This window comes from Cicer arietinum, chromosome 7, assembly GCF_000331145.2.
Source record: "Cicer arietinum cultivar CDC Frontier isolate Library 1 chromosome 7, Cicar.CDCFrontier_v2.0, whole genome shotgun sequence".
Taxonomy (NCBI): Eukaryota; Viridiplantae; Streptophyta; class Magnoliopsida; order Fabales; family Fabaceae; genus Cicer; species Cicer arietinum.
This window is the reverse complement of record NC_021166.2, coordinates 32105135-32129018: the sequence shown is the minus strand read 5'-3', so window position 1 is coordinate 32129018 and position 23884 is coordinate 32105135. Positions and strand designations below refer to the sequence as shown.

The 23884-nt window shown below is 32.5% G+C and overlaps 1 protein-coding gene across 1 annotated transcript; it reads left to right on the top strand.

Annotated features, from left to right (window-relative positions):
• Nucleotides 1-446: 446 nt before the first annotated feature.
• Nucleotides 447-788, top strand: LOC113787737 (uncharacterized). The gene has a single exon (XM_027336872.1). It carries the CDS (start codon nt 447-449, stop codon nt 786-788), a length of 342 nt encoding a protein of 113 aa, XP_027192673.1.
• The last annotated feature ends 23096 nt before the right edge of the window (nt 789-23884 follow it).

Sequence of the window (23884 nt, the reverse complement as noted above, 5' to 3'; positions counted from 1 at the left end):
GACTTAATCCATTCTTCATTTTTGTCATGCCTCTCAAGCTGGGGGGACATTTTGGTCCTCAACGGAAAGCAAGAAAAGTCTTAGACTCGGGTTTCTTTTGGCCCACTTTGTTTAAAGATGCTTTTGAGACTTACAAAACTTGTGAACAATGCCAAATAGTAGGAACACCAATCACTCGTAGGAGTGAGATGTCTCAATAACCTATAATTTTTTGTGAAGTATTTGATGTGTGGGGCATTGACTTTATGGGCCCTTTTTCTGTATCTTTTGGTTTGTCTATATTTTACTAGTTGTTGATTATGTTTCGAAGTGGGTGGAAGAAATACCCACTAGGACTAATAATTCTAAAGTTGTTGCAGGTTTTATCAGATCAAATATTTTTTTGCAGGTTTGGAATACCCCGGACCATCATAAGTGATCAAGGCACTAATTTTTGGAACCAGACCATGGATGCTTTGCTTCGGAAATATAGGATTGTGCACAGAGTTTCTACTTCTTATCATCCCCAGACTAATGGGAATGCTCAAACCTCAACTAGGGAAATCAAACAGATCTTAGAAAAGATGGTGCAACCAAATAGGAAAGACTGGAGCCACCAACTTGAAGAAACTCTTTGGGCTTATAGAACAGCCTATAAAACACCAATTGGGATGTCCCCTTATCGACTTGTGTTTGGTAAGGCATACCACGTCCTAGTGGAAATAGAGTACCATGCTTATTTGGTAGTCAAGAGTTGTAACCTTGAGATGGAGAAAACATGTTTAAAGAGAAAGCTTCAATTGCAATAACTTGAAGAGCTTAGACTTGAAGCTTATTAGAACTCTCGGATCTATAAGTTGAAAATTAATCACTTTCATGATAAGATGATTTCTAGGAAGGAATTTTCCATTGGCCAAAAAGTTTTATTGTTCAACTCCCATCTGAAAATTATGGCTGGGAAACTTCGATCGAAGTAGATTGACCCTTTTGTTGTTACTAACATTTTTCCTCATGGTGTAGTGGAAATAAAAAGTGAAAACATCAAGAAAGCGGATCAAAGTAAATGGACAACGAAGAACTATAGAAGAACTCTCCTTAGAAAAGCCCACCTACACTGAAGTTTGAACAAAGAGCTCCATTTCGTTACTCTTATTTTATACTTGTTACTTTCATTGAGGACAATGTGTAATTTAAGTGTGGGGGTATTATTTAGGATTTTATTATTTAACATTTTATTTGTTTTAGGATTTTATTTGTTATATTTCAAAAAATAATAATAATAATAATAAAAACGGACATTGCACAACATGCTTTTTCATCAGATTTTATGGTTGTAAATGTTGAGAGTTTGTTTAGACTGAAATGATTGGATAGTATCTTTGCATTCTTGGTAAAATAAATTGGATTAAAATGCTAATTTTTGTATCATTTGTGATAAGTCATTAACATTTGTGAGATTTTTGAGCCTTATTATGAATGGAATACATTTTTCCATCTTTTTTTTTCTTGTATGTTATCTCACTCATGATTGCTAGTTACGCCAGAACTTGACATGACTCGCATGCATATATTGAAATGATCTATGCATTTGTTTATTGATTAAGCTACTAGCCAAATAAGCCTACCCGACAATTATCCATTTGTTTAAGCTCATTTCAGCCTAATTATCCAATTCTTTGTTATATAGCTCATTACAAGCCTAAAAGTGAAAAACAATGAATTGACCCAATCTTGGGGGATAAATGAGTATTTCCTTCAATAAGTGCGGGGGTATGAAAATAAAAGTCAATGATATTTTCTTGAGTTAATTATTAATGATGTTTTTCTCTCTTAATCATTACTCCTTTATCCTCTTTGATTTTCAGCCCTAGTCTCCTTAGGATTATCTCACCCTTACCTTGGCCACATTACAACCTGAATAAAGACATTTTGATCATTATGTGCAAGTGTTTAAAATATAGATTATAGAGGCTTGTCAAGCCTATGGTAGTGCTAGCTTTCATGATGTGCTTTGAGTGTAAACAGTAGCCCAAACACTTTGAGAGAATTTTATATCATGGGAGGACTCTATCACTTATGATGCATTCTTTAGTTAACTTGTCCTCTTGTTCACCTTGATTGTGAAAAAAAAAAACTATTCATGATTGCCTTCAACTAGAAATGTTTTCTTTTCTTTCACCACTTTGAATTCATAAGAATATTTGGAATCACGTGCATTGCTTTGCTCGAAGTGCAAAAGTTTAAGTGTGGTCATAACATTTGGGCACATGGTTCTAGCTTTTTAGTTTGGTATTTTAAAATCTCTTTATAGCTTAGAATAATTTTTTAGCTTGTTTCTAAACTTTGGGTCGAAAATGAATTATAATTTTATTATTTGCATTTTGACCTTTCTCGCTCTGTAGGCCATAACTTGAGCTCTAGATATCGGATTGGCGCATAGGAGCAGACATTGGAAAGCTAAAAATCAGAGCTACAACTTTTGCGTTGGAATAAAATCCCAATGCCGAACTTTACTGGGCCTAAATTGTAGATTTCTTAATATGGACTTTTGTAATAATTTTAAATAGTGGGTCATTTGTTTTTAAATCCTAAACCCTAAAGCCCAATATTGAGTACTATATATTGACAGTTTTGTTTCTTTTCATGGGAGGAAATATTATGATTCAAATTGCTACAAGAAATAAACACTTTTTATTTTAATTTCATGGGAGACTAATTTTATAAGATTAATCCACGAGTTCAGAGTTTCATCAATACCTTGAGATTCAGGTTACACTGTCAATTTCGCTTCATGATTCTATCTATGTTTATTTTATTATATTGATATTTTGATTGCTTAAATTGAATTTTAATAGGATCGATTAAATTCATTTGACAGAATATGATTTCAGTTTCTAATTTAATTGAATTATAGTTTTGCGACGTTTGATCGTTAATTGTAATATTTTGATGATTGTGATGCTTAATCCAGTCAAAGAAATCGAATTCACATAGGATTGATTACGCTTGTTTGATCAATTCTATAGTCAAATAAGAATATAATCACGAATTAAAAATTAAACTCATTGATAGAATCTGTGATAGGTTTGAAACTCAAATAAGTGGATTAATCGTTTTGCTCATCTGTTAAATAAAAAATCTAAAAAATCCCCTTTCTAATTTCAACTTTCAATTCGTTTATTATTATTATATCAGAAGTCCTTGCGGAACGACTCGAGTTATTACCTCGATTTACGTTTTATCAATTGTATTTGACCCGTGTGCGACATTGGATCAATCAACGACACAAGTTTTTTCCTAAACTTGAGCGACTTGAAGTTGCATCTCCACCAAAGTCTGTTTGAGAAATGCAACTTCTATCTCTAACTCGTTCACCTTTTGTTTCGATCTTCTGTGGTGGAATCAGTTCAATTTGCTGGTATTTGATATATTTCTCTCTCTCCAATTAAATGATTTGGTCGGTCGAACCAATTAATAGATGAATATAATTGAAAATAGAAAGTGATGAATTGAAGAGAAGGAATGTGTGACTTTATTGAATAAGAAAACAAAGTTACACATCAAAGTAATCTTTTATTGACACAAAGCACAATGCTCTTTTCCTGCAACATACAAATTACAATCACGGTCTCCCTTTTTAACACACACATTACACAATATAAATATTCCACACAAACCTACTAGACAGTTAGGTAATTGCCTCTCTTGCCACATTACACAATATAATTATTCCACATACCCACTAGGCAGTTAGGCAATTGCCTATTTTGCCCCCTCATCATTCCCTTTATCTCTCCTAAATATTATCTGATAAACTTTCCACACACGTGGCTTACTAAGAGCCCTTATAGCAGTTACTGCATCAGTAATTGCTCCCCTATCAATTTTCACCTACTTTAAATGTAAGTTGCATTTTGGACAACATAGAAACCATTTGAAAAAAAGCCTATTTGAGTTAATGTTTTAAAAATTAAAATAGTAGTAACTTCTTGAATATATTGATGGAGTAAAAAGTTTGTACATTGTCAATCAATCATAATCGTTAGATTAATAATAATATTTGACTTTTGTCATAACTACTTGTAAAATCACTCACATGATTGGCCATAATTTGTCGATTCTATAAAAAAAATTACACTAAAAGTGCATGAAAATTATACTATATTTTCTTTACCTATAATTAGGAGAAAACACAAAGTTGGTGTAGTTTAAATTTCTTATGATACTACATTTACGTTGTAGTTTTATATTTCATTATGTACTTATCAATAAATGTTTCACCACACTTTCATATTACAAGTTTATTTGCTATTCACATTTCAACTACATATTTTATTTTGCGGTTTCTTTTTGTTGAGTTGATTTGCAGTGAGTTAAACCATAAAACGATTCTTTGAACAATTGAAAGAACCTTGATAACTTGAAATCCAAGAATAATGATGTAAAAACAAGAGTTTGTGAACAATGCTCTTACATCTGGGTAGCTGAATACGACTTCAAATATTCACTATGATTTGAGAAAATTACATACATTAGAGTTTGTGAACAATTAATCACCATTCCCTTGTGTTTCCCCCGTCACTAGTGTTTGATTTCTCTCAATTTTCTCTATCCCAAGATGCTTTCGAGTGCATCAGTTTGTTCCTTGAATTACATGAGCAAGGCTTTATATATTATCCATTGAGAGTTACAAAATTGTTACAATTAACTAACCAACTCTAACATACCAGCTTGATTGGCGCTGGCTGGTGCTACTTGACTAATTTAGTGTACAAGCTGGCTGGTTCAGTGCAAGCCTAAGCTTAGGAAACTCATGAGCTTACAAACTTTTTGGACCATTATTCAACAATTCTCCGCTTTGGCTCAAGCAAGACAATGTATGACAAATCATAGTAATCAAGTAAGATCCTTCTAGTCCATTCATTTCTCTATTCAGCTTGGATTCTTAGCGAATCGAAATAGTGCTTGAATTTTCTAAGGGTACAAGCTTGGTGATCATGTCAATCACGTTCTCACTGGTGTAGACCTTGACACTGTCAACTTCTCCCTTGTTAACTATGTGTCTTATGCAATGGAGTATGAACATCTATATGTTTTGTCCTTTCATAATACATTGAATTTGTGTTCAAGTGTATAACACTTTGGCTATCGTAGTGCAGGAAAATTGATTCTTCAGACACACCTAGCTCATAAACTAGACCTTTGATCCATGTTCCTTCTTTGACAGTTTCATCTAAGGCCGCATATTCAGCCTTAGTTGTTGAAAGGATTACTATGTGTTGAAGAGAAGCCTTCCAGCTGTCTGTTTTGCCAAATAGGGTGTACACATAACCTGTTAAAGACATTTTCTTGCCTAGATCACCAACATAGTTAGAGTGAACCTAACCATGAATTTGTTTAGAGTGTTCAGCTCATTTGCAATATATCAAACTCACATCATGAGTCCCTTTAATGTACCTCAACACCCATTTCTCAACATTCAAGAGTTATTCTCTTAGATTTCCGAGGAACCTTCTTGTCACACTAATAGCATGGGAAATATCATGTCTAGAACATACCATAGCATACATAATGCTCCTGAAAGCACTAACATAATGAATATTCTCCATGTTCTCTATTTCTTCAGTGGTTCTGGGTGCTTGGTTGGTTGACAATTTGAAATGAGGGGCTAGGGGAAGACTCACGGTCTTTGAATCCAAATTGTTGAACCTTTTGAAGACTTTTCCAAGATAATCCTGCAGAGTGATGATCATTCTACCACAATCTATGCATCTTCTGATTTCTATTCCCAGTATTTTCTTGGCTGGCCTAAGATCTTTTATTTAAAATTCTTTCTTAAGTTGATTCTTCAACTTATTTATCTCAATCATGCTTTTACAAGCCAACAGCATATCATCAACATACAATAGAAGGTATATGTATGAGGACTTTGATAAATGCTTAAAGTAAAAACAACTATCATAGTTTCTTCTAACATGATTGTACTTGAGCATAAAGGAATCAAACTTTAGGTGCCATTGCCTTAAGGATTGTTTAAGTCCATTCAAGGACCTTTTCACGTGACAGACCCAATTCTCCATTCCTTGAATCTCAAAACCAGTACGGTGTTGCATGTAGATGGTTTCACTCACGTCTCCATGGAGGAAGTCTTTCTTTACATCTATTTGTTCAAGCTCCATGTCAAAGTGAGCTACCATGATTAACATTACACAAATAAATGATGTTTGACCACAGGTGAGACGATTACAGTGTAATCTACCCTTCTTCTTTATGTGAAACTCTTAGCAACTAGCCTTGCTTTGTATCTTGGTGGCTCAACTCATGATATACCTTTTTTGCTCTTGTAAATCCACTTACTCCCCACAAGTTTGATGTCCTTAGGTCTAGGGACTAAGACCCAAGTCTTTTTTTATCAAGTTAATTTAACTCTTCAATCATGACCATCATCCATTTCTCCTTATCCTTCATATTGATAGCTTCAATATGGTTCTTGGGATCTTTATTGTTGATATCTTCAGCTACATGAAGCGCATATCTTACTATGTCAGCATGACCATCTCTTTTAGGTGGCTTTATGTCTCTTATTTGTCATTCCTTGATAAGATTGTAGTGTTCTATGTCATTCGAGTCAGGTCTAGATTGTTAAACATTTTGATCTTCATAATTGCTTTCAGACTGATGATCTTATATGCTTCATCCTTCCTAGTGATAGGCTCCACCTTAAGTTCAAAACTATTCAAACCCTACTGGTTTCAAGTTTGAGTTTCAGTGTTATCCTGAGACTTATAAAGCTTAGATTCATGAAATTTAACATCCTTGCTGATAATGCATTTCTTGCTTTCAAAACACCAGATTTTGTATCCCATCCAACATGTCAAGAGTAATCATATTCCTTTTCAAATCAGATTCATTTTCAAATCAAATTATGTGTACTATCTTCTAATTTGAGCTTGATTGAACCAATTCCAACAACCTTGCAATTTGATTTGTTCTCCATGATGACCTTTTTCCACCATCAGTTTTTTTATACTCAAGAAACCAATTACTTCTGGAAGTCATATGAAATGAACAGCCTGAATCAAGAACCCAATATTCTTCCATAATGCTTTTTGAACTTGCCATTAGTACCTATGCACTATCATATCCTTTAGAAGCCACACAAACACTTCCTTTGATACTTCTCTCAATACTTTGTCACCAAGACTTAAGATCAATGAACTATGTGATATGTTTATGATGTCTTGTTTCTCTCTTTCTGAACGTGTTGATGGAAGGTTCTTTTCTCCTACCAACGCATCCCCCAAACCTTGATGAACCAAAATATTTCATATTTTAAATGCAAAATTTCAAAATAATTTTTTCCATTGAATTTTTCCAAATCGTTTTTTGTAGTTGCCATGCCTCTCAATATTTGAACCAATGCTCCTAATACCAGGTAGTGAGTTTGATTGTAGTGAATTAAACCATAACGATTTTATTAAACAATTAGAAGAACTTTGATAAAACTTGACAACTTGAAAAGAAATAATAATGATGTAAAGACAACAAAAACACTAAATATTGGTAACCCAGTTCAGAGCAATGCTCTTACATCTGGGGGACTGAATTCGACTTCAAAGATTCACTATAATTTGAGAAGATTATATTCATGAGATTTTATGAACAATTCATCATCATTCCCTAGTGTTTCCCCAATTCACTAATGTTTGATTTCTTTCAATTTTCTCTATCCCAAAATGCTTTTGAATGAATCAGTTTGTTCTTACAATTACATTTGCAAGGCTTTATATATTAGCCATTGGGAGTTACAAAATTGTTACAACTATCAAACTAACTCTAACTATCAGCTAACTTGCTCAAGTGACTGGCTAGAGCTTGTAGTCAATCAACTTCGTACCAGTTTTACGAGCACTGGATGGTGCTTCTTAACTTGTTAAGTGCACAAGTTGGTTGGGCCAACTGGTTCAATGCAAGCCTAAGCTTAAGAAACTCATGAGCTCACAAACTTGTTGGGCCAATATTCAACAATTTTTATAAGTAATAAGTAACTCATTTTTCCATAACAGATTTTCTCATGCTTTGTCTTTCAGATCTCAAATTTGAAATATTATGTGCGATATTTATCGACTACGATTTTCCATTTAATTTGTGTCTTTCAGATCTTTGTTTTATTATTTATTAATATTTTTCATTATTAATAACATTTTTTATTTTTCAATTCCTATATGTTGTGTCCGGTTTGTCTGCGAAAAAAGAGTCGCCTATTTTATTTGAAAGAAAATTAGATAAAACCTAAAAATATTGATCATGAACCAGAAACTTGGATTCATGAGTCGATTATGAGAAGAGAAGTTATTGAAAAGAGTGACCACCAATTTTTTTATATTTGACGAAAAATTGGATAAAACCTAAAAATATTATTCTTGAATCAAAAACTTAGATTCGAAAGTCGATTATGAGTAGATAATTTATTAGCATCCTACATCGTGCGTTGAAACGGTTATCCAATTTCGCTTAATCTTTTGTCTCTCTCTCTAAATATTGAAACGATTAATCTTCTGTCTCTCGCGTGACCAGTGAAATTGGAAAGCAATTGTTGGAAAATGTTCACATATGTGAATAAGCAATACAGATATGTAAAACCCTAGAAGTTCTCAAGAGACTTCTCATGGTGCTCACTATGAGAAATACATGGTTTATGAGCGTTCAGAAATAGATCTTTTGCGTTAGCCGTCTCCTTCCCTTTTATATGTGAATATACCTCGAAAAATGGGCCTCCATGATCAAGGCCCATTTGATCCAGGATACAAATCTTGTATGGTAAGTCTTCTCAATTCCTATTTGTGTGGATCAGAGCCACACTTGAAAGTATGTTTTTATAATATAGAGTCTCAAATAGTTAGGAGTCCACTTGTCATGTTAGTCATTTTAGACATGCAAAAACTTTTTGAACACTAATTCTTTCTGTTGAAGTTCTGAAGCACATACCTTCTTCTTTTAAGCTCTTTTAAATCTATTTTGGTAGGCTTGTCCATGACATAATGTCAATACTTTTCTTCAATAGAATTCAGTCGGTCTAAAACATATCACTATTCTTGATAAATGGATTTCTATTTGAATGGGTTGCACTGCCTTTATTATATATAATAAAGAGAAAAAAAAGGGTGCCCCATTTATAGTCTAATACTCATAGAGGGTATTCCATAATTATGATGTAATATTTGATACGATAATTTTTCATCTATCTTTTCTTCTATATTTTATAGTGGGCATAATAGTCGCGACTTCTTATAGGTTGACTTTGATGTCAATTGAAATTACAATATCAATCACAAGAAAATGAGGTTTGAATTGTGATTCCCCTTTTTAAAATTAATTCATACTTCTAAGTTTAGCTAGCTCAAGATGAATCTTGGTTTCAAACACAACAAAAGTAGAATGTTCTTGGTTATTGAAATCAAAAGAAAATTTCCCTACGTAATATGTGCTTAGTGAGTAAGAAATACATAAAGATAAAGGAAACAAAATCACACAGTAATGTATCTTGGTTCACTCAAGGCGGACTACGTCCAGTCCTCACAATTTGTGATTTTTTTTCACTAATGTGCTCAAACAAGAATGTTCTTTCTTTTCACACCAACTTTCAAGATCAATCTTGATCAGTTATAATGTTTCACCTTTTGACGTTGAAAGGATTTCCAACAGTTACATTTCAGTCTAGAAAGAATTTTTACAAGTCACCTTTTAAACACAAAGGATTTTTACATTATACTCAAACCATCTTTAACAATATAGTCTTGAATTTCAAATGAAATGATTTAAAGAGGATTGATGGATCAAAATACACTTAGCACTAGTTTGAGTTTTGATATTCAAGAAAAAGACTCAGCAAATAGATCCTTGAATCTAGTGAAAAAGAAATGGAGTTTTACTTAATTGAAGAAATGGATTTCTCAAGTATGATTGTGTAAGTGATTGATTTCTTGCACCTCAAACTCTTGCAATTTCTTTGACCTTGAGGTTCCTTTTATAGACTTGATGAAGGCTAATGACATCTTATGTAGTCGTTAGAGATCCAACTATCTGGTTTAAATTTAAATAGACAAACGTTATAACTTAACAAGAGTATTCTTGCTTTATAACTAGAAGTTTCTTCATTTCTGTTTTGAGTGAGTGTTGGACTGAGAGCTTTTGACAGCTTCTAGGTGTCAGTCTTTTTCTGCTTTGTAGTAGGTTGTGTTTTGCAAAGATGCAGTATCATTGTCTTATCATTTCTTTCCAAGCTATACTTGTTTCTTTAGCAATCAATTTGGAGATTGATCTTGTTGTTGTTCTTGATGTTTTGCTTTGCCTCTGTATTTTTCTTTTGAAATAAATTTGTCTGAAATGATCTTGTGTAAATAAGACTGGTACTTTCGCATCCAAAACGATATTGTTTGAAGAAAGCTTTGTTCTTTCGCAAATCGGAATGATATTGGTTTTACTTAACAAAAGGCTGTAAAAAAACAAGAACGATCTTCGTTTTTTAAGACTGCGGTTTTTAATAAACCAGAATGATCTTGCTTCTTCCATAATGATCATGTGTTGTTATGTTAATACCTATCTTCAAATAATACACTCAAAACACATGTTAAGTAGCAACACACTTTAGAATCATAATTAGAAGTTTAATTAACTTTTTTGATTAGCATCAAAGTATTAATTTGGGATTTTGCCTCAACATCCTGCTCTTATACCAAGCTAAACCACAACTTTGATACCACTTGTTGGAGAGTCCGGGGAGCGCGTCAACAACAATGCACTAAACGTTCAGGATCCCTAAGAGACCTTGACACTACAACTCAACCCAAAGCATGTAAGCAGTACATGAATCACCTCTCTTTTATCCAACATTTCCTCCATTCCAACCCTTAAGATCTTCATAGTTTTCAAGTCCAACTAAATATTCAAAATGTAAGACATCAAGAATAGGTCCTGAAACGTTTGTTACCAAGGAGAATAAACTTTCAAAATTAGAAAATGTTTACCTCGTAATTCACAAGGATGTTAACAACTTGGTGGACGATTCAATTATTCAAAATAATACGTAAGACTTATCAATAACACAATCTCAAGATATGGCTGATACATTAGACACTTTCAAGAGTTATATCAAAAAAGATTTGAAAATATGGATGGTTGATGATGAATGTCAAGATTCAAACAATACTTCAAAAATAGTTTATAAAGAAGTATTTGATAGTATAACATAGATTTTTGCGATAAAAATCATGTTGATGTTAACCATTTGTTGTTTTTTTGTGTCATAATGATGCAAATAAATCATGTTATAATATAATATATTTTCATATCTGTTAGAATATAAAGTATGTTAATGTGTAAATTTAAAAATTTTGAAGTCTCACATTGGAAAACTCTAATATTTTGAATAGTTTTTAACTCTATAAATTCTAAAGTCTCACATTGATAGAAAATATGTGAGTTTGCTTCCATCACTATATAATGAGTTTTAAACTATTGTGAAAAGTACACCAAAGTTTGATGCATTTCCCAACTTTCTTTTTTCTCCCTTTTATATTCTACTCGACTGATTTTTGAGCCACTTCTCCCTTTTCTTTTTGTCCCTTCGATATTTTAAAGTGATTTTTTTACTGTTGTCCCTTGTATTTTTAGAGCGGTTGTTATGTCGTAGTCCTTTTGTTTTTTAGAATGGTTTTTATGTCGTAATCCCTTCGTATTTTAGAGCGGTTGTTATGTTGTAGTCCCTTCAATTTTTAGAGCAATTTTGTACTATAATCCAATCGGTTTCTAGATCAGTTTTTATGTCGTAGTTCCGTCGCTTTTTGAGTGGTCTTAATATCACTATCCTTTTAGATCGGATTTTTTTCCGTAGTCTTTTAGAGAGGTTTTTGATGCCATAGTCCTTTTGATTTATGAGTGTTCATAATACCATATTACGAGTGACTTTAATTGTCATATTGAGAGTGGTTTTAACCGTCATATTGAGGGTGTAATTCTAGAATGGTTTTCTATGGTTTAGTGGAACTCCGATACAGTGAAGCTGAGTTGTTTTATCTTGGGGACTTCGTGGTTGATAGTTTTCCTTGCATAATTTGGCAGTGCCGCAAAATTTCTCAAAGAGAGTGATCTAGTCCGCGACTCAACCCAGTAATATCTTCGGTGACATAAATTGTGATTTTTAAACAATTTTCCGAAACTCAAAAAATAATAATTTTAAGACGTTTCTATCTGCCATGTAAAATGAAGAGATTACTAAATTTGGTTATGTTGCCTCTGATTTCAATAAACTATTTCAGAATCGAAGCAAACAGAAAATGATAAGAAAGCTGGAGAATTAACCCATAGAAGAATAATGATAAGAATTATATTCTTAATGGACTTGCTGATGATCTGTATAACTACTACAGTTCCAGCAATATTGCTAGAGATGTTTGAGATGCTCTGAATAAGTATGTTGTGAAATTCTACCCAAAGTATCAGATGACCGATGTCAGATCCGTGGAGGCTCATTCTTGTAAAATTCATAAGATAGCTCATGAGATCATCTATGAAGGTACATCACTCATGTCATATTTAAATTAAATGTTGAAATTTAATATATCTCCTTCTTTTTGCATGTTGAAATCAATAAAATGTCTCTTTCTGATTAGATGTTATGTGATTTTAATTTTGACATGCTAGATTTTGTGATGTGAACATATTTGATTTCAAACATAAGTAACTTAGGTTTAATTCCAAAGTTATTTTTAAATGATTTTGAAAAATGTGATTTTTGTAGTAAGCTAAAATAACAAAGAGTTCACATAAATTTTTAGTTAGAGAATCTGAGTCTTTAGATTTATTACACTTCGATATATGTGAACTCTTTGACGAGACGTTAACAAGAAATGTAAAATAAAAGTGAAACACTTGGCCTGTTAAGGATTTTTGTAATTGAAATTTAAAATCAATTTAGTAGAAAGATTAAGAGGTTCAAAGTATGATTCTAGTTTGTTTAATAAGTGTTATAAATTGCCTGAATTTATACATGGAAGAACTACACCGTAATTGCTTGAAGTAAGTGGTAAATTTAAAATAAAAAAAAGGAATAGAACTCTTATTGAACTAGTTATTTCTAGTATGCTTAACTCTAGTGCTGCATCTCTTTGGTGTGCGGAAAATATATTGCTTATTTGCTATGTTTTGAATAGAGTTCCTAAATCTAAAAACAAAACATCTCCTTATGAGATAGTGAAGAAATACAATCGAATTTGTCTTATTTTCAAAATTGGGGTTGTCTGGCTTATGTTAGAATCTCAGATCTAAAGCGAATTAAACTCAACAGTAAAGCCTATGAATGTGAATTCATTGGGTATGCAGTAAAGAACAAAGTGTATAGGTTTTATGATCTAAATGCAAAAGTGATCATAGAGTCAAATGATGTTGACTTCTATGAAAATAAATTCCCTTTCAAATGGAGAATAGTCATCGAACCAAGTCACGTTCCTGTAACTAGAAGCAGCAAACAAGGTGAAACAGGAACTTGAAGAAGTATGAGAATTAGAGTTGCTAAAGATTATGGACCCGAATATATGGCCTATAATTTAGAAGAGGATCCTGCAAATCTTAAAGAAGCTATGTCATCATTGGGTGCAGATTTATGGCAAGAAGCTATAAACGATGAAATGGATTCTCTAGAGTCTAACAAGACCTGACATTTAGTATACTTTCCTCCTGGTTGCAAACCAATAGGTTGTAAATGGATCTTGAAAAAGAAACTAAAACCTGATAAAACTGTTGATAAATACAAGGCACACCTTGTAGCCAAAGATAAAATATAGATTTCTTCGACACTTTTTCACCAGACACTAAAATAACATCTATAAGGGTACTCATATCACTTGCGGCTATTCATAACCTGGTGATACACCAAATGGATGTTAAAATATATTTTTTAAATGGTGACCTAAAAGAAGAAATCTATATGGAACAACGTGAAGGTTTTGTAACTCAAGGACAAGAAGACAAAGTCTGTAAATTAGATAAATTACTGTATAGTCTTAAACAAATTTCTTAGAAATCGTTGTATGTTGCAATATAACTTGAATGCTTTTTCAATGTATTTTACTATAAAAAAAAAACATTCTATAAACTTAAATGGGTTATAAGTGACACTATTATTTAGGTTTCTATTGGACTTAAATCATATTAATTACATAACAAGCAAAACTACTACAATTAAAATTAAATACAAATAAAATAAAAAATTATTCTAAAATTTTGATCATTGCCCTCCTAATAGATCAATGTTTTCTATCAAACAAAACTCCTTTTACGTCATTATTATAATATAAAACGGAAAGAGCTAAAACTATGTAAAAAATTATTGTAATATGATTGTTAAATGTCATTTTAATTAATAATAATGGACTTTTTCACAATTTAAAAAAAAAACATTAAAAGACACGCGTATAAAAATATGAAGTTATAAGAACTTAAACTTTATTTTATTTAACTACTAAAAACTTGCATAAACCAAATGCTTAAAGAGATAGCGGAATGACACGATTTGAAATGTGTCCTATAGTAAAAGACGGCACTTGAGCTAAAAAAAAGTGATGATATGATTGTGGAGAAAGCACAAAAGCTTTACATGACATAGCACATTGATCCTTGACATACTATTGATGGATTTCAAAAGATGGAGCAAAACGTAAAGGGTTATTTGTCGCTACTCTGCTTATCTTAATCTACTTAATAACAAAGACAAATTAAGGTGAATAGGTTGGGTGGGCTTATGTTAGAGTAAGCACCCAAATTTGCAAAATCCAGAAAGAGTCATATCATTCAACATTTGTCATTTATGGCACAAGTTGAATTTGACATTAATGTTTGGATATAATTTGTCATTCAACATATCATTCAACCGAAAGTGCATAAGACAAGCGTTTTTGGATTATAGTTATATAGGCTTACACGACATTCCAATAACACTTTTGTAATACAAATCCTTCAATTGAAAAGATTTCATACCCGACGTGTTTATATATTGTTTTAAATCATAGCTACTTAACTCATTGATAGTTGATGTTTTGTAAAATAATTAAGCTAGTTAGTTACTTGTAAGAGAATTAATGGCTACTTCAACCAAGTCAAGAGAATTTGTTATCTTCCTAATTTTTTTGACATTGCTTGTAATGAGAACAGAGGCAAGACTTGTGCCTATGTTGTTATCAACAAAGATAAAAGTGATCCATAGCAAATTTGGGTTGCGTGAAGTAATTAACGAGGTAAAAAATAGTGAGTGGCTGCGGAAGAGGGCAATGCTAGATGGAAAGCCGGAGAGAGTTTCCCCTGGAGGGCCAGATGGTCAACATCACTAGAGATGTCAAATTAGTGATTTTCCAAAGCCTATAGGTTTTTAACTATGAGATTAGATCATGTTAATGTTAAAACAATGTCATTGTGACATTGTAGAGAAGTGCTAATACTTGTATGTCTCCTAATCACATTTGGGGATTCTGATGCTTTTATGTCTGAATAAATGAGTCAATGTAGTCATGGAAGTTTTGCTTATTTAATGGATACACCTTAATTCTATCTTACTTTTCTCCTTAATATTGTTCATTATCTTGAAATGCATTCCTCTCTCTCTATTTAAGTTATGGTAAAAAGGTTAATTGGATTGAGATTTAAAAAAAATATTTTTGCATAAAAAATATAGTCATAGGTATTATACCCTATGACTTAACTAGGATAATACTTCTAAGTGTTGTAAATAATATAATAAACAACATTAAAGTTTGTCTCATAGGATTCTCTTTAACCGTGGCCCTTCAACTCCTCCTTTTAAATTTGATTAGTCATAGTTATTTTCTACATCTTCAATTTCGTCTTAAGTTAATTATTTTGCGTAAGAATACAAGATAAAGGTTACTAGAATTTCGAGAGTTGAAAAAAATATACTATTGACAAGCTTAATATTTATTATAACATGTCAAAAGTAGTCCTCTCTCTCTCTCTCCCTCCCTCTCTATCTCTCTCCCCCTCCCTCTCTCTCTCTCCCTCCCTCTCTCTCTCTCTCTCTCTCTTAAATTGTGCTTTTAGAGAGCTCCATACACTTCAATTTTCATTTCGAGTGAGTTTTCAAGTTGCTGAGGTTCTGTTTGATTTTTCACAGACATTTAGGTTTTCATCAAAAGATTGTTGAGACAATCCCAATTTATTTTCTTTACTTTCTAAAGATTATTAGGATGTCGGGGTTATCCCCTAAATAGCTTATTGCATTTCAAATCTTTTTCAATAATTTTAATATGTCGAATTTGCATTTTTATGCCGTTATTAGGATTCTTTTAGGGCTAAGTTTGAAAGACATGTATATACCCTTAAGAGCAAGCAAAAGTTGAGCTTCACATGCAATTCGAATAGAAGCTTCAGAGGTACTGTAGTGGGGGCTTCTGAGACATGCTTCAAACTTCATAGGCATGCTAAATAGAGGCATGCTATAGTTTTTAGAGGCTTCAGAGGCACATTAAGCAAACGTGTTCACACAATCGTGCGTGTAATAAACAATGTCTGAATGTTGCGTTAAATTCCTTTGACTTCATTTGACTCTAATGTATTTGATTCCTCTTACATCTTCATCTCTTCTGATATCTTCCTCTAATATCATTTTCTCTGTTTCCTAGTTCTGTTTACTGTACAATCAATGAAATCATTAGTGAAATTTATTGTTTTCACAACATAACATGATGAAGGAATTGTTCCTAGAACCAACCTGGTTCCAAGAATCTCTTCTTTTTTTTATGATGAAAAACAATAATTTTTTTGAACAATTTATTTAACAATAAAAACAAAGTAAAGTAATAACAATCAACAAAACTCCTCCTAATACTAAACATGTATTTAATTTTAAGAGTTATAAGAAACATTCTGACAATTTTTCAAAGTATAAACTCCCCCTTTTCAAATATTTTATATTAGAGTATATACAATTTATCTTAAGATTGTTCACAAATCATACAAAAACAACAAGATTGAAGTGCAAATGACTAGAAAGTTAATACAAAATCAATGTATAAGTGAAGAGCATAGATAAGTTTAACTACTAATTCTATTCTACTAGAGACAATGCATAGATAAACCAGAACACCATTCAGAAATAAAAACCAAGTTTAGATTTTTCTTAATAAAATCAAATTTGTCCTCAACAAAGGATTTTGTAAAGATGTCTGCCCATGATGATTAGTGTTTGCAAACAGTAAGTTTAAAATTCCCTTTTGGGAAATATCTCTAATGAAATGATGTTTGATTTTTATATGCTTTGCCCTAGAATGTCGAATTGTACTCTTGGTTAAACAGATTGCTGATGTATTATTACACAAAAATGAATGTTTCATCTGATACTTGTAATCTTCCAGGTGATGCTTCATCTATAACAATTAAGTGTTACATCCTACTACAAAGATGTACACAGCCTCTACTATTTGACTAGGAGATCAGATTATCACCCAAAAACGTACAATTTTCATTGGTGCTTTTTCTTTCAAGTTTGTCTCCAGCATAGTCTGCATCACAGTATCTAACTAACCTGTACAATGAAATCTTATAGAACATACCCAGATTAGTAGTGTTGTTTAGGTATCTAAAGATCTCCTTAATAATTTTTAAGTGGAATTCTTTTGTATCAGTCTAGAGCATGGCAAACAAACACACTAAATAAAATATGAGGTTTGGATACAGTTAGGCAATGAAGTTACTCGATCATTCCTCTGTATATTTTCTGATCCAGTATTTTGTTTGATTCATCTTTATCAAGTGAGCAGGTTGGATGCACTGGTGTAGATATAGGCTTGAATTCATCCAACTTGAACTTCTTTAGAAACTTTTTTAGAAACTTTTTTGTATACTTAGTCTAGTGAATGTACACACTATTCTAACTTTGATGAATCTGAATTCCTAAAAAGAAATCATTAGTGCAATAAATTGTTCTCACAAAGTACCTTTGTTATTGTCAAAACTTGACGAAGGAATTATTCCTAGAATCAACCTTGTTCCAACACCAGATTGTTTGCCTCTCCCTCAAGTCGTGCAAGTATTTGAGAGGAGGAAAAAAAGTTGTTTAAACTCTAAGAATTGAAGGGGATGAGAAAGGAACACCCAATACCGTTGAAGACTTGACAACCTCCCTTTAGAGGAAGAAACGAAAGGTATATTCAAATTTTGAGCAACCTATTCCTATCCCCAACTTTGAACCTAAACCAACCTCTTCCATTACCTCTTCCTAACAAACCAATATAGTTATCCATCCCTTTAACCCTGCACCTGTCACCTTGCCTACTTCCGTTTCTAACACCTTAAATAAAATGTTTGAGGCTACCTTGACTGAACACTATATATCCCTCGAATACCAAATCCATTATTTCCTACACAGGCATTGCACTCCAACTCAAACATGTGCTCCCTCTACTACTTTTCCTCTACCATTTACCTCTTCCACCATAATACCTGACCCCACTAATGCATAAGCATTCCCTAAAACACATCCATAATTCTTAAAGGACCTACCTATTTTGTGGACCATTTATCATATTCACGAGCAAACACATCCATGGGAAAAATTACCTTCCATACTAAATCTCCAATCTTAAAAGACTTGAGAATATGGCTGACATTAAATCTTGCAATATGTTCTTTCTATCGAATAATATTTTCTAAGGTAACAAATCTTTATCATGCAAGCCATCCAATTCATCAAACATGAGTGACCAATAATCCTATATTGGCAAGTAATTTTTTCTTTTTTTTACGCATAGATTCTAGATTAACTTCAACAAGCAATATTACATCATGACCAAATACTAATTTGACGTGTATGTTGAATCCCTTGAAGAATTCATGTAAGCCTATAGAATTTGATTAAAAGTATTATTCCAATTTCTAAGTTTTATGTTAATGTGCTTCTTAATCAAACTTATGATAATTTTGTTCATGGCTTAAACTTGGCCACTAGCTTGTGCTTAATAAAGAGTAGAAGTTAACATTTTATCTTACTTGAGTTAGCATACTCAATCATTCTTCCACCTACAAAGACTAACTCTTGGTCAGTGGTGATGGTTTGGGTAAACCAAATTAATATATAGTGTAATTCTCTATAAATTCTATCACATCTTTTTTAGCTACCTCTTTCAAAGGAACAACTTCCACACACTTAGTAAAGTAATCAACTCCTACTAATATGTACTTATATCCCTTTGATGAATTATGGTGTATTTGGCCTATTAGATCCAAGGCCTACCCTCTAAATCATAAAGGTTTTATAATTGCGTGCAACTCGCTAGTACATTATGGATAACGTCATGTTTTTGACATTGTTTATAAGATCTAGTATGTGTGACATAATCTTTGATTATAGTTGGCCAATACACCCTTTGTGTATGTAAAACCTATTTCATCTTATTACCTACTTGATAAGCAACACACATTCCTTCATGTACTTCCAATAAAAATAAGTAAGCCTATTCAATACAACATCTAGCTTTATCATCATCAACAATGCGAATGTATCACGTTTCAACTTACAATATGTAATTTTAGCTTGTTGTTTCAAATTTCTATCCATGTTAGGATTAAGATTGCGCAAATGAATCATCCATTTATTCTATATAATTTGTCATGATATATCTTTCACAAATTGGATGTAACATTTCCCTTACTTCACTCATATTATGTAAAATACCTTTTGAATTCTTGTATCCATAAGCAATTTGAGCCAACTTATTTGCCTCTTGATTGAACTATCTAGATACATGTTCAAGTATTACATTTTCAAACTTCTTAATATATTTGTTTACTATAAGACAATATCTTGTAAAGAATTATTTAGGCATTTATACTTTGGACGCAATTGTCGAATATCAAATTTTGAATCACCAATCACTTTGACGTGTTTTGACTCATTTGAAGGAAAAACTCTTAACCAATTTATAAATCTTTGTATTCAACTTTGTTGTTGATGCATTCATATTTTAATTTGAACATGCATTTAGTCGAAATTCCACTCGGTGAAATCATCAATGTGCCATTTACAAATCCTACCATTTACATTACATGGCATTATATAGTACTTAAGTTTTGTACAAGAAAAATAAAGTGCTAAGCATAATTTTTCTGCTACACTTTATCTACTCTCAACATTAATAAGAACTCTAATAAGGTACTAAAACGCTCTCTCGATGTTTATTCTCATCCTTCTAAGCTACCAAACTCCCAGTTGTGTCATGTGATGTTAAATACAACTTCATTGATGTATGTGATATTGTGGGCGTCATAACTAGTGGATTTGTCAAAGATTTTTTTATCTCATCAAAAGCCTTCCCACTTGAACTCCCCTTCACTTTTGAGTTTGATGAATGGTGTTAAGGCTCTGGTATTCCCTGACAAACTGGAAATAAAACTTCTTAGAAAATTCAATTTGCCCAAAAAATACTGTAATGGTTTTTTATTGCACGACATAATGCTTCTAAAACATGTTCACTTTTTATATTTGTCTACCTCAATGCCTTTCTTATGCACCAAGAATTTGAAAAATTGAGACAACAAAAACACATTTCTCAAGGCTCTTTTTTAATAGAACCTAACCATCTAAATGTTATTTTCGTCACATCTTTTTGTGCAATAAAAATTTGATTTTAGCAAGCATGTCCATAAATGTAGCTTAAGAGTTCATGACTAGAAGACACATCTACTAACATAATAGCAACAAGCATTGGATAATCATATTTCGGGTGGTAGTGTTCAAATTTCTGAAATCTATGCAAACACATAATTTGACATTTTTCATCGCTACAAGAACTTAGTTCTTGACACCCATTCTATATTCCTAGTTATTCTAATAAATCTAGCTTTTAATGGTCTTTATATGTCCCTGCTTAATTTTGAAGACAACTTCAAGTGCAACCCTTCAATTGTGATGATAGAGTGTAAAAGTTGATATACATGTTTTTCATCTTTTTTAGTCTTTAGTTATCTTATTTATCTATAGTCATTGGTTGATTTTTTTGGAGTTATTTGACATAGTTTGTTGATTTTATTTCTTGAATTTAATGGCATTTTTATGTTCTTATGTCCAAATGGAGTCAAACCAGTTGCAAATGAAAACTAAGACTCATAGCTACAACTTTCATGAGGACACCAAAATCAAATTCGAACTCAAAAGTGGTATAAAAAAATGTAGTAAAAGTCACGTCCATGCGCTTGGGTTCATTCTTGGGGAACATTTGTATAGTTTTCCAAATGGTTGGTTCTATCTAGGCACACCTCATCACCTTTGTGATGCACATGGGCACATGACGCGCTGTTGAACTTATAAAACTACGTTTTTATAAATTTTAGGGATGTTTTTGGGTATTTTGTAGTGTGGAGACTTGGGAATTAGGGCAAGAACAATAATGAAAAGTCGGTAAAAATTCAATAAATTCATTCAATAACTTGGATCATATTAGAAACCAAAGATGGATTCAAATTGAAGCTCACCCCTAATATTTTTCTTATAATAAAAGTTAAATACTATTACTCTTGTTAGTTTCAAAATTATTCAATCAATTCATAAAATTTTAGTTCAATTTTAGTAATCAAACATAATTCGTTAGTATAACAAAAATCTTGAGTTTGACACTGGGTACTAAAATATTAATATTACTTGCAACAATTCAGTACACTTGCTAAAACAATATCTTTTGTGAAGGAACCCTTGATCTCAATTGATGTTCCTTAGTGAATTTTGGCGTCTAGGCCTTCTATTTAGGATACCAGAATTGTGATTCTGGTGACTTGGTTCTTGGTGCAATGGCTTTGGGGGTGCTCGATTGCATGTGGGCGTCATGGTGATGGGATCTTGAGGCCTAGGTAAATTTTATCAAGCCCCCATGGTGGGCGTCGATGTTCTAGTATAAGCACAACATGTTAATCACTAGAGTTTGGTCAAGATAACTCTACATTTGGTACTTTAATCTCTACATTACAGATTATACGCAAATCGTCCCTCCTATTATGCATTTTCTTCAAACAAATGTACCTGTAAAGACACGCTCATGTCAAAGTAAAAGTAAGGACACATTCAACTAGTTTATATGTGAGACATGGGTTTTTTTATGGATGATTATACATGGGGAAGAATTCCTATTTATAGTAGTTTTTTACTCTTGTGTACTCCAATTTGTTGCTAGTTTTTTCTCAAATGACAATTGAGGTCATATCGGGAAGTTGATTAATTAACTTCCTTTATGATGGTCGAGAGATAGGCAAGGACAAGTACTTGGTTAAAATATGTTCCCCGACATGCAGATCGGTAGAAGTATGTTGGCCCTTAAGGAATTCTCATATGTTGATATTGTTATCCGCTCAGATAATGATAGATTAGCCCTCACGCCATGTCATCCTCTTTGACCGAAGCATTCACAACAAGTTTGTCTTTTATTGGACTAAGTCACTGGACATGTCTTGTCTTTCTAATATGGTTCTTTGCAGTGTTTAAACCAATAGTAATTCGAGTTAGGCCTTATAGGTGGCCATACCATTACACTATTTATGCCAAAAACATCCTAACTAGTTGTTTAAGCTTTAACATTCAGTCTATAAATACTCGATGTATTTATTATTTGAAAACATCATCAATCAGTCAAAAATTATCTTTTATACCTGCAATTTGTTTTGGAATAACCAAAATCATCATTAGTATTGTTAGTATTTTCTGAAAAGAGGGATTGAACATTCTAGCTTCTTACCACTCCACTCCATAACTCCTCTATCTCATACTCCAAGCCAACCTTTAGTCCCCTTATCATTTTTCTAACAATTAATATGTATTTTACACATATATACGCTTTACTTAGTTTGTAATTAGTAGACATTTCTCATCATCAAATTTAATACTCTTTGGAGTAGTTAAGAAATCCACAGCTAAGGGACTGAGTTTCTTCCTCAGTATAATCGCTTAAAGTAAAGAAAAATTAGCTTTTAGCCAATTTTGTGGCTAACTTTCAATTTTTTTAGCATAGTTAACTTTTACACATATTTCCATTTTACTTAAATTGAAAGAATTGATTAATATCCTCCTATTGATCTAGAAAACTTTTGATTTAAGATTATTACAAAACTTTTGGTTGATCGTCTTTCTATAGTGGTCGATTCTATTACTTTAATGACACATTAAGTAAGCGGATAAGGTTGATTCTTCATTCTTCTAATATCCCTTATGCTTGCTGCTCTTCTGCATTGTAGAAGAAGTTCTTAGTAGGGGAAATTTCGTGCTTGTTGAAGATGGAAATTTGCAACTTATGCCAGGTCCTAGAGGCTTCAGAATTCTTGGTCATATTCTTTACGTGGAGCATATTATGATATTTGGTAGGACTAACATGAAGAGCTTATATTTTTTTACTTCAACTTTTTCAGGATTATGAACAGTCTTTGCCCAGTTTATTAGTAAGGATAACTCAATTTTACGCTGGATCTCAGTCTTGCACGATAGCGGCTATGTCTATTTTAGGGTTCTCTGTGCGTACAAAACTTTTCACTTAACAAGGTGTGCCTCTATTTAAAGGTAAACTTCGAAAAATTCAATTCCTTGCCATTGTGGATTGTATAAAAAAACTAAGATCTTTTGGAAAGGCAGACTCTTGTCTATAATGGGAAGGTTGCAGCTTGTGAATTACATTATCCTGGTTACGCTTCTCTATAGTTTTAGGATACATGTTTGGCCAACTAAACTTCTTAAGCTTTTGGACTCTTGGATTTCTAATTTTGTGCGGTCGGGTAATATCAACACTAGGAAAACCATCACTTTTGCTTGGAACACGATCTGTCGGCCTACTTCTGAGTGTGGTCTTGGTTTTTGCTCCATTAAAGC

Coding starts and splice junctions, on each gene's coding strand:
- LOC113787737 (XM_027336872.1), top strand. CDS start 447: ATGGATGCTTTGCTTCGGAAATATAGGATTGTGCACAGAGTTTCTACT.